The sequence below is a fragment of the Carcharodon carcharias genome, chromosome 9 (genome assembly GCF_017639515.1).
Source record: "Carcharodon carcharias isolate sCarCar2 chromosome 9, sCarCar2.pri, whole genome shotgun sequence".
NCBI lineage: Eukaryota > Metazoa > Chordata > Chondrichthyes > Lamniformes > Lamnidae > Carcharodon > Carcharodon carcharias.
In genome coordinates, this window is record NC_054475.1 from 120,873,837 (window position 1) to 120,886,247 (window position 12,411).

The 12,411-nt window shown below is 39.1% G+C and overlaps 1 protein-coding gene across 2 annotated transcripts in view; it reads right to left on the minus strand.

Moving 5' to 3' along the window:
* Positions 1–9,619: 9,619 nt before the first annotated feature.
* Positions 9,620–12,411, minus strand: part of LOC121282022 (fibronectin type-III domain-containing protein 3A-like) — a 156,271-nt gene continuing 153,479 nt past the window's right edge. For both annotated transcript variants that reach the window (XM_041195356.1, XM_041195355.1), the window contains one exon: positions 9,620–12,066. In XM_041195356.1, the coding sequence (XP_041051290.1) occupies positions 11,749–12,066 (318 nt within the window). In that variant the 3' untranslated portion in view covers positions 9,620–11,748. The remainder of the gene's footprint in view (positions 12,067–12,411) is intronic.

Genomic DNA, 12,411 nt, shown 5'->3' on the forward strand with positions numbered 1-12,411 from the left:
TAACAAGGAAGTATTCAATGAACAGCATGACACTAGGAAGTTCTGAGGAACAAAAAGACCTTGGCGTGTGTGTCCATAGATCTCTGAAGGCGTAGGTGCATGTTGGTGGGGTGGTGAAAAAGGCATATAGGACACTTGCCTTTATCAATCAAGGCATAGATTACAAAAGTAGGGAGGTCATGTTGGAGTTGTATAGAACCTTGGTGAGGCTACTGCTGGAATACTGTATGAAGTTCTGGTCACCACATTATAGGAAGGATGTGATTGCACTGGAGGGGGTGCAGAGGAGATTCACCAGGATGTTGCCTGGGATGAAACATTTAATATATGAAGAGAGGTTGGATAGACTTGGGTTGTTTTCGTTGCAGCAGAGAAAACTGAGGGGCAACCTGATTGAGGTGTACAAGATTATGAGGGGCATGGACAGGGTGGATAGGGAGCAGCTTTCTCCTTAGTTGAAGGGTCCGTCACAAGAGGACATAATTTCAAGGTGAGGGGCAGGAGGTTTAGGGGGGATGTGAGGAAAAACTTTTTTACCTAGAGGGTGATGACGATCTGGGATGCACTGCCTGGGAGGGTGGGGGAGACAGGTTGCCTCACATCTTTTAAAAAGTACCTGGATGAGCACTTTGCACGTCATAATATTCAAGGCTATGGGCCAAGTGCTGGTAAATGGGATTAGGTAGGTAGGTCAGGTGTTTCTCACATGTCGATGCAGACTCGATGGGCCGAAGGGCCTCTTCTGCATTGTGATTCTGAGGTCTGCACTTGTTGAAGACACTCTTTTAGCTACGGGGAGAGAGAGATCTTTCCTGCTCTTTTCCTGCTGTTTTCTGATGACTGTCATGTTATTTCTACTCTTGCTTTTTCTTTTCCTCATTCTGCTTGGCAGAACCAGTTTTTAAACTCCTGTCTGTATATTCCCAGAAGGGAATTCAATTAAAATGTCTTGCATTCATTGTTGCAGGCCAAGTAATCTCATTTTTGATCCTTGCTTCTCTGAAGCTTTTGACACATTTTAAGATATAAATCAATAGGAGATGGGGGTTATTTCATCCTCCACAGGGGTTTTGAATGTTTGATAAGTATCTGGCTAGTTATCAGTCCCCATTGTCATAATAAAACTGCAGCTGATCAAAATTTTGCATTTTTAACGCCTTCCTTTCAAGAGTGCCCCTGTTTGAAATGGACATTGACACACTCCTCCAGGTGTGAAATTCCAGGTAACTGATCTGCAGTGCAACTCATATAGAAACTTTCCAGGAAGGTGGTCAACTTTACAGTATTAGCTATCAAGTGACTTGTGGCAGCGGTTTTTTGATCAGTGTTTCTACTTTTTAAAAAAAATGGTCTTCTTTAAACAGTTCAACATTCCTGTGCTTAGCTGCTGGAGTTGTGGGCAGCTTTCACTCTGTCAGTTTCCTGTTGTTGTGATAACATATTGTTGCCTCCCAAATTTGTTCCCATCTTTCCTGGAACTCCAAGTTTGAATCCCTCCAATCAGGTTTCCATCCCTGATACAAGGCTGAAACAGGTCTTATCAGAGTCACAAATAACATCCTAAGTGACTGTGACAACGGTAAACATTCTATCATCCTCCTCCTCGACCTGTGTGCATCCTTTGACACTGTTGACCACACCACCCTCCTCCAATACCTCTCCACTGCATCCACCTGGTTGGGATTGCAGTTACCTGATTTCATTCTTATCGATCTAGCCATAGCCGTAGAATCAGTTGTAATGGCTTTTCCTCCTGCTCCTGCACAGTTACTTCTGGTGACCCACAAGGATCTATCCTCATCTTCTCAACTACATGCTGCCTTCAGCGACATCATCCCAATGTACAGCACTAGTTTTCACATGTATGCTTATGACACCCAGCTTTACCTCACCACCACCTCTCACGACCCCCTACTGTTAATAATTTATTTGACTGCTTATCTGATATCCAGTAATGGATGAGCACAAATTTCCTACAATTAAAATATTGGGAAAACTGAAACCATTGTTTTTCATTCCCACTCCAAACTCTGTTCCCTAACTACTGATTCCTTCTCTCTCCCTCGTAACAGCCTGAGATTAAACTAGGCTGTTCACAACCTTGGATTCACATTTGATCCTGTGACAAAATTCCAACCTCATATTTGTGCCATCACTAAGGCTGTCTATTCCTAGTGTAACATCTCCCAACTCTGCTGCCCGAGTCTTAACTCGCAGTAAGTTCCATTCCTCTATCATCCCTGTGCTTGCTGATCTACATGGGCTGCCAGTCAATCAACATTTTGATTTTAAATTTTTGATCCTTGTTTTCAATTCCCTCCATAGTCTCGCCCCTCCCTATCTGTGCAATCTCCTCTAGCCACACAACACTCTGAAATATCTAATTCTGGCCTCTTGTGCATCCCCAGGCTCCACCATTGGTGGCCCTGCCTTCAGTTGCCTAGGTCACAAACTCTGAAATACCCTCCCTATACCTTACCACATCACTATCTCATTTTCCTCCATTAAGACACTCCTCAAAACCTAACTCTTTGACAAAGCTTCTGGCCATCTGACCTAATGTCTCTTTATGTTGTCACACTTTGTTTTATAATGCTCTTGTGAAAGGCCTTGGGATATTTCATTACTTTTAAGGCACTATATAAATATAGCAGTTGCAGTAGTACATTACATTAATTTCAGGCAATACAATTTGGAAGATTTACAGATAAAGTTTCCTGGAACCATACTTTGTGAAAACAACCAGGGGAGAGGCTACATTAGAACATTTTTTTTGTAATGTGACAGGGTTAATTAGTAATTTCATTGTAAGGGAGTCTCTGGAAAGAGTGATCATAATATGACAATTTCACATTGAGTTTGGGGATGATGTACAAATTATGAGTGATCATAATATGACAATTTCACATTGAGTTTGGGGTTGATGTACAAATTTGAAATTAGAATATAGAACTTACATAAAAAACAATTACATAGGCATAAGGTGAAAGTTGGCTGAGGTAGATTAGGAAATTAGATTAAAAAGTATGACAGTAGTTTCATTTATGGCAGAGAAGGAGGCCATTCAGCTCATCACATCTATGATGGCTCTCCGTGCAGCAATCCAGTGAGTCTCACTCCCCCATTCTATCCCCATAGCTCTGCAAGTTAATTTCCTTCATGTGCCCAACCAATTTTGTTGTGAAATCATTGATCACTCCTGCTTCCACCTCTTAGGCAGCAAGTTCCAGGTTATTACCACTCGCTGAGTAAAAATATTCTTCCTCACATTCCCCCGGCACCTCTTGCCCAAAGTCTTAAATTTGTGTACAACCTGTTGAAATGAGAGGCTATTCACTTTGATAGAATAGAAAAACGGAATATTTTTCAAATGGTGAGAAATTATTAAATGTTGATGTTCAGAGGATTTCAGCGTTTTTGTACATGAAATACAAAGTTAACATGCAGGTACAGCAAGAAATTAGGAAGTCAGTTAGAAAGTCATGCTGTAACTGTACAGAGCTCTGGTGACACCATATCTTAGTGTGCAGTTTTAATCTCTGTACCTAAGGCACAATATACTTGCCCTAGAGGAGGGTGCAACAGAGGTTCACTAGATTGATTGATGAGAACGTTGTTCTGTGAGCTGAGATTGAGTAGAATTTACCTTTAAACCTGGAGTTTAGAAGAATGAGAAGTGATCTCATTGAAACATACAAGACTCTGAAAGGGCTTGACAGGGTAGATCTGCTGAGAGGCTGTCTGAAGAGTCTATAACCAGTGGTCATAGTCTCAGTATAAGGGGACAACCATTTTGGACTGAGAAGAGGCAAATTTTTTTCAGAGGGTTATGAATCTTTGGAATTCTCTACCTGAGAAGATTGTGGATGTTCAGTCATTGTGTATGTTCAAGACTGAGATTGATAGATTTTTGGACTCTCAGGGAATTGAGCAATATGGGGACCTGTGAGAAATTGGATTTGAGTTTGAGTCGTGATCTTATTAAATAGCAGAGTTAGCCTGAGGGACTGAATGGCCTAATCCTGCTGCAGTTTCTTATGTACATGTTAATAGCATTCCAATGAAGAATTAACAAAAAGGGGAATACCATATTTTAAGAAATATACATATATTTTGAAAAATATATCCATATGTATTTTTGAATCCCTCCAGGTCCTTGACCCTCTCTATCTCATAACCACCTTCAGTGCTACAGCTGTCTGCAATCTCTATGCTCTTCCAATTCTGGCTCTTGCGCATCCCCAATTTTTATTGCTGCACCTTCAGTTGCCTAATTCCTAAGCTCTGGAAATCCCTCCCAACATCTCTCCTCCTCTAAGGTTATTTTCTCTTTATACTTTGATGGGATGCAGGTGTCACTGGCAAGGCCAGCATTTGTTTCTCATCCCTAATTGCCCTTGAACTTCATGGCCATTTCAGAGGGCAGTTAAGAGTCAACCACATTGTTGTGGATCTGGAGTCTCATGTAGCCAGATCAGGTAAGGATGGTAGATTTACTTCCCTGAAGGACATTAGTGAACCAAGTGGGTTTTTATGACAATTGATGATGGTTTCATGATCATCATTACTGAGATTAGCTTTCAATTCCAGTTTCTTTTTTGCTGAATTTAAATTCTACCAGCTGTCATGGTGGGATTTGAACTCATGTCCCCAGGGCTTTAGCCTGGTTCTCTGAAATAATGATGTCTGTTAATGTCTGTTAACTGTTTCACTCTCCACAGATGCTGCCACACCAACCGAGTATTTCCAGCATTTTTTGTTGTCTCCTGTGGCTCTGTGTCAAATGTTGCTGATTAATGTTCTTGTTAAGGATGTTAGGGTGCTTTACTACATTAAAGATGCTTTAGAAAAGCAAATCATTGTATATTCATAACAGTAATTTGCTGAGACAAAAGTTATGCATTTCAATAATCACCATTTTGACTCAGAAGTCAATAGACTTTAGTAGATTCAGCAAGTAATAAATCAAAATAGAACTGTATTGCAGAGTACAAGTCAAATGTCACATTGCTACTCTCAGACCAACTCTAAAATATTGTATTTATAAACTGGAACAACTGATGTTCTTCAGCCTTGAAAAGGAAATTGACCAAGTGGGACTTTGTATGACCATGATAAAGATAAATTTAATCTTTGCTTTTAGATCAGCTAGAAAGGGAAGGGAAATGGGCAGAAGCTGAAATTTTGCAAAAGGTACATTTGGAACTGATGTTTGGAAGTATTTTTTTACACAAAGAATAACTAAGATGGACTTCCAGAACAGGTTAGGAGGGGTGAGTTGACTCCTCTCTTGGTCCCAGTCCTGGGTTGGTTGTAAAGAGTTTAAAATTTAAAAAAGATGTAACATTGCCAACTCAATGTGTAATTAACTGTATATGGCTTGGTGTAAGAATTAAGCCAGCCAGATTTCTTAAGTTAACAAGTAAGGAGCTAGTTTTATTACTAAAACTTACTCAGGGAGAGATACAGAAATTAACAAAAAGGTTTAAAATGTATATGTTCAACTTCCCTAGGCATGCATACTAAAAAACTTTACAAAGGATCAGATGTTAATCACTTGGCCAAGTGAAAAAAGATAGTCAGAAAAATTATTCACGGATTGCCCAAATGCTTGTTCACAGCTCGTCACTTTCCACAGTGGCTGCTGTTACTTTGGTTTCTCACTAAAGCAATCACTTTGCAGTTGTGGCTGATTGATTCTCTTTTCTCTTGAAGGCAGTGGCGTTGAGTTGGAATATTCCTTTAAGATTCCTTTGCAGCATTGAGGACTTCTGGTGGGTTTTCAAACCACAAACGGGTCAGCTTTGTTGAGAGGTTCCAGTGAGAGGGGCTAAGGCTATTGTCCCTGCTGTCCCCGAGGCAGTCTTTGTTAGGTGTAAAATATACCAGATTTGAACTAAGAGAGGGGTCACGTGACCTCCGGTTTCAATCTGGGTTTTATCTTGGCCATTGCCTCAGAGCTCCATTGATTGTCTCCCCATAAAGTGGCTTGTGGCCTTAACAAATGCAACTTAGAGTCGTAGAGGTCTACAGCGCAGAAAAAGGCCCTTCGGCTTATTGAGTATGCACCAGTCAAACAAGTAACTAACTATTCTAATCGCATTTTCCAGTTCTAGGCCATAGTCTTGTACGCCATGGCATCGCAAGCGCACATCCAAATACTTCTTGAATGTTATGAGGGTTTTTGCCTCTACCACCCTTTCAGGCAGAGAGTTCCAGATTTCCACCACCCTCTTAGTGAAAAAATTCTTCCTCACTAGCTGCTATAGGCCAGTGTCCTTTGTTTGGCACAAAATGTTCTTTTTACGTGCAATACATATACAGGTCACAGTACAAATTAATATTCTATACATATATACATCTTCATAACAGAGACCTTGGAGTAATTTAAGGGTATCAGGACCTCTGCAACACCTGTCCCTTTACTTCCCCCCTCCTCATCATCCAAGGGCCCAAACACTCCTTTCAAGTGAAGCAGCACTTCACTTGCACTTCCCTCAATTTAGTCTACTACATTCGCTGCTCCCAATGCGGTTTCCTCTACATTGGACAGACCAAACACAGACTGGGTGACCACTTTGTGGAACACCTTCGGTCTGTCCGCAAACATGACCGAGACCTCCCTGTTGCTTGACATTTCAACACACCATCCTGCCCACAAGTCCGTCCTTGGCCTGCTGCAATGTTCCAGTGAAGTTCAATGGAAACTGGAGGAACAGCACCTTGTCTTCCAACAAGGCACGTTACAGTCTTCCGGACTTAATATTGAGTTCAACAATTTCAGATCATGAATTCTCTCCTCTATCTCCACCCTACCAATCCCGCTTTTTCCAATAATTGATAATATTTTTACAAATATATTTTTCTTTTCCCTATTTTTAAATTTATTACGATCTATTGTTTCATCTCCAACTATTAGCCCATTTTGACTCCTCCCCACCCCCCACCCCACCCCCACTAGCTTGTCCTGCTTGCTACGCTTAATGTCCCCATTAGCCCTTTTGTCGATGACATCTTTGGCAATCTCTTCTTGGCCTCCACCTATCACTGGCCCCTTATCGAGCTCTACCTGTCCCGCTCCCCCCCCACCAGCTTATATTTCATCTCATTTCTATATGTCTTAGTTCTGATGAAGAGTCATACGGACTCAAAACGTCAACTGTATCCATCTCCGCAGATGCTGTCAGACCTGCTGAGCTTTTCCAGGTATTTTTGTTTTTGTTAAGGAGACATTATGTCAGGTAACCAAAGGCTTGGTCAAAGAGACAGGTTTTAAGAAGTGTCTTAAAGGAGGGGAGCGAGGTAGAGACGGAAAGGAGTAGAGGGGGAATTCCAGAGCTTGGGGCCCTAGGCAAATGAAGGCACAGCCACCAATGGTGGAACAATTATAATTACTGACTGCTATGATCATTTTAAGACATTTATGCTTACTTTAATGAAGTCTTAGAAAGTAATACATGTAGCCAAATTGGCTTTCTATTGATTATTTCACTTTAAGCGGAGCTCACTTTATGATGGTTTAAAATATTTAAGGTCCAACATCACTCAAATAACGGCATGAAAAGTTTAAGAATGGTTAAATTGGTTTATTTAAAATAGAAAAGCACAAAAGGCAGCTACTTGGCCCATGGAGTCTGCACCAGCTCTTTTGAAGAGCAATCCAGCTCCCCAGCTCTTTCCCATACTCTTGCAATTTGTTCTCCTTCAAGCACTTACCAGTAAATGGCTAATAATTTTTTTTAGTCTATGTTTGCATAGAAAGAAAGAAACTCGCACATTCATGTCCTCAGGGCGTGCCAAAGTTCAGTACTTCACTTACTTTCCAAATTGTAGTCACTGTCATGTAGACAAATGTGGCAGTCAACTTGTACACAGCCAGCTTTCAGAAACACCAATGAGATAAATGACCAGTTAATTTGTTTGAGTAATTTTGGTTGAGAGCTTAATGCTAGTCAGAACACCAGGATAGTCCTCTGCTCTTCCAATAAACACCATGAGATTTTTTTACATCATCTCAACTAAAAAACTGGGACTCACAAAAAAACAAAGATTTACATTTATATGGAGCCTTTCACAACCTCAAGACAATCCCAATGCATTTTCAGCCAACAGAATACTTTTGAAATGTTTTAATTGTTTAGGGCTGTAATTCAGACAATGTAATTTAGATTACAACTTCAGACCATCCCAAAGCATATTGTAGCCAATTTGCACACAGCAAGCTCCTGCAAACACCATGGGATTAGTATCTGTTTTTAGTGAAGCTGATCAAGGGATAAATATTGGCCAGGACACCAGATATGACATCCCTGCTCTTCTTTGAAATACCTTTACATCCAGCTGAGGACAGGGCCTTGGCTTCATATTTTATCTGAATTACGGCATCTTGGACAATGCAGAACTCCCTCAGTACTGCCCTGGAGCTTCAGCCTAGATTGTGTTCTGAAGTGAGGCTTGGACTTTCAACCTCTGACTCAGAGACAAGTGCTACCAACTGAGCCATGGCTGACACTAAATGAGCCACACTGACACTTTCAATTTAATGTTTCAGCCAAAAGATAGCACCTGGTCAGTGTGGCACTTCCATGGTAGTGCACTAAACATAAGCCTAGATTATGTGCTAAAATCCAGGAGTAAAGTATAACAGTCAAAACAAATGTAGTATATGTAGCGTTAACAGAAGTTAGGAAGAGAATTGAAGACACCGGCCAGACATTTCTTTGGGTGTCTAATGAAGTTGTGGTGGGAGATTGGGGAGCTCTGGGGAAATGTGAGCTGAATATCTTTAAATGGTTATGTAGGATGAGATAATTTAGACAGAAAATCCCAGAAGTAAATCTTAAACCATGAACCAAATTGCCAATGTGAAAAAGAGAAAAAAGATTTGCATTTATGTAAGGCCTTTCACGACCATAGGATATCCCAAAGCATATCCAATAAAGTACTTTTGAAGTGTAGTCAATGTGGCAATGTAGGAAAAGATATGATTTGTTTGATATCCTTTTATAGGCACATAGAAAGTTTTCAGGGCAAGAATTCAGATGTATTATGGCTTTGTGCAACATTTGTGGTTCTACATATGGTTATTCAATATTCATCATAGCTAACTTCAATTCAAAATGTCAAAGTGACTTATACACAATACTATATAAATAGCTTTCTTCCTGCCCAGCAACTTTGTATGTATATGATTCTACACTATAAATGTAATCTTATATGCAAGATTTTTAATTATCTACAGTTATGCAAAGTATTTGCACAAAAAACCCCATAGGATCCCAACCACTAGGGAAAATGTCTCCCCTCAAATTCTCTTTTGCGTTGGCAGTGAATTCTCCCAAATTCAGGAAGCAAATCAAAGCAGTCTCTAAGATGTGATTCACAATTTCTTGAAGACAATTCCTTTCCAAAGAAATTTTAAAAGGTTTTTGATAAATTGTCCAAGTTTGCATTTCAATTATGATCCAAAACACACTTTCCTGTCAAAAAGAAATGAAGTATATTTTTGAAACAGAGCCTAGTTTTAGGAAATGGATGCAGCAGTACAAGTAGTGAAATATAGAACTAAACACTTGCCTGTGTCTGAAATAAGTTAGTGTACAAAACCTTAAACTTTATGTAATTAATTTACATTTTATTGGCCGTTATTAAATATATTATCTATTTGATAGTTACAGTTTAGTCATACATTGGAATGGCAGTTTAAACATGAATCTGTGAATGATTCCATATAGTACAATACATAAAGTTGAAAGCAATAATATTTAGTACATTAATGCCACCTAAGGTAGTTTTGGAATGTATATTTAATATTTAAAACTATGCAACATAAAATTACTACTGTACCCAGTACAATAAATTGCAGTAATCAATTTACTGCCAATGGTTTAAGCAGTTATACAACTTGTGTATTTATTGTACTTAAAACATCCAGAATCAGGCACCATAAGTTTCTTATGAAAATACTCCAGTCTCGAAATCTGCCAGTTTTATACCTTTTTGACTACTTGCTGAAGCTTGCCCAGGTGTCGAAATGGCATTGTTTCAACCAACCACCACCATACAAGAGTTAACCACCACCGATGTGGCTTATTCCATTAAAAAACTGAAATTGAAAGATCGCCTTTGGCAAAACAGCCCAAAAAACAGCACTATCAGGAATCTTAATTTTAACTGAATGCCACAATTCATTTAAGAAATAAACAGGAAATGAAAAAACAGGCTCACCAGGAAGAAAAGCATGTAAACCATTCTACAGGACTATTAAGACTAAACATTTGTTTCTGTTTAGTTATCCAAATAGGGAAACAGATTTTCCAGTAACAGGGCAATCCAATACATTGAGAAACTGTTAATTAAGTTAAGACTTGCTACAAGTTTAATACATTCATACATAAATTTCCTGTACTTAACTGTAATAAATAAAATATAAAATGGAAGATATATATTTGGAGAGATTATTTTAGAATTGCACCATAAATGAAATTCCTAGGAGAAAAAAGATATTGCTACTTCACAACATAATGACTCGCCCTTTCTTTCTTCACAAACCAACTGAGCTGGTTGAAAGTGAAAGTTTTAAACTCATTTCTTCTGTGTGCACATCCTTAAAAACCAAATGGCGCCGTCTCTGATGCTAAAGTAGTGGAATGTAATACTGACATTCTACATGATGGCATATAATGTGGTCATTTGGGTACTCTGCAGCATTTTGAAAATCATGCTTAGCAAAATGATAAATCATATTCTAAAATTGCAAGTTTGTTTTGAGATTCACAATAACTTGGAGGACGTATTTTAAAGGCTATGTTCTTTCCTCTATTTCAATTAAAGGAAAAACTAAGAAACTTATTACATTTTAGTTTATTGTTTTTTCTGGATATTGTATTCTTGGAAAAAAACTGCACAGTTTGAACCAAACAGTGAAACATTTATAACAAACTGCAACTTTTATATTGCACCATTACAATCAGAGACATTATTAAAATTTGTGCTTTGCTACAAAGTGCTGCAGTTTACTGCAAGCACATTAGCATTGAATTACCTTCATGGATTGCCAGAAAACAAAGACGTTAAATGCAAATCTGGGGTCCAACACAGTCACCTTTAAGTACACAGGTGATGTAATTTGCAGGACTTTTTTCAAACTAACTGCACAGAACAAACTATATTTTTCCAAACTTATGTTCAATACACATTTAACTACCCTGCAACCAGCAGTGGTTATGCTTTTCTTTTGTGTAATGAAACCATATGCACTAGAATCTTTCACTAAAGTAGTTCATAGTTCATCTGAAGTCATGACCACTAATAAAGCTCTGCTCTAGATCATAAAAACCTTTGCTATCTCAATATGTTCCCTACTATTGTTTAAAATTGGCTTGCGTCTACTGCACCTCTCTCAGCTCTTTCAGAAGGGCTCCTTTTGCTAAGCCTAAACATCTACTGGCTGGATAGCACTGGCTTGAGGGTCTAAAATACTAAGGCAATCCTAGCTGTCCGTAGAGCAGCTGTTTTGGGAATTAGAAGCCTCAGATGACCCCTTTATGAGAATTGTGGCTTTGCATGTGCACAGGGTTCTGCTACCACTGTCTCACATTCTGTCAGCAGCAAGAAGGATGGAGATGTATGTTCTCAGCATACAATCATTTCCAACTATCAGTTTAATTTGGACGATAAACCGAGAAAAAAAGCCAGAGTCTTTATCGTAGATGATACAAACATAGCCATTAATGTGTTTTTCAATCTCTACTTAATTACAAAGTACTGAATAATGAAAGCAAACAAAATGGAAACTACAGCAAAGCCCGCAACAATCAGGGCAGCAAACTGCTCATCAGTTAGTGTTTCCTTGTTGACCTTTGTGAGCTCCACAGTAGTTTCTGAACTACTTGAGGCGGATTCTTGTCTCTGAGATGAGAATGGCACAGTTGGACTGTAAGGTCCATAGAGTTCTTGCATTCCAACAGCATCTTGATACTGGCGGCCAGCACAGACCTTGAACCTATATTCACAGTTTGTCTGAAAGTTTGTGAAATGAAATGAAGTCGCTGGCCCCTTGTACACCTAGATTTAAACACAGAAAATAACATAAGTAATTCATCTCTTATTAAATGAAACATATTTAAACAACTTTTTTGCTTAATGTGTTTGATGTGTCAGCCATGGTTCATTTAGTTAGAAGGTTATGGAATCAAATTCCACTCCAGGACCTGAGTACAAAAATCCAGACTGGCATTTCAGTGTAGTACTGTCTTTTGGATGAGGTGTTAAACCAAGGTCTGAATGCACCTCAGGTGGACACAGTAGCTGCATGGGATCTTTTTGGAAGAAGAGTAGGGGAAATAGCTCCAGCATCCTGCTTTGGTCAATATTCAACCCTCAAAGTAAAAAAAAACATATTATCTAATC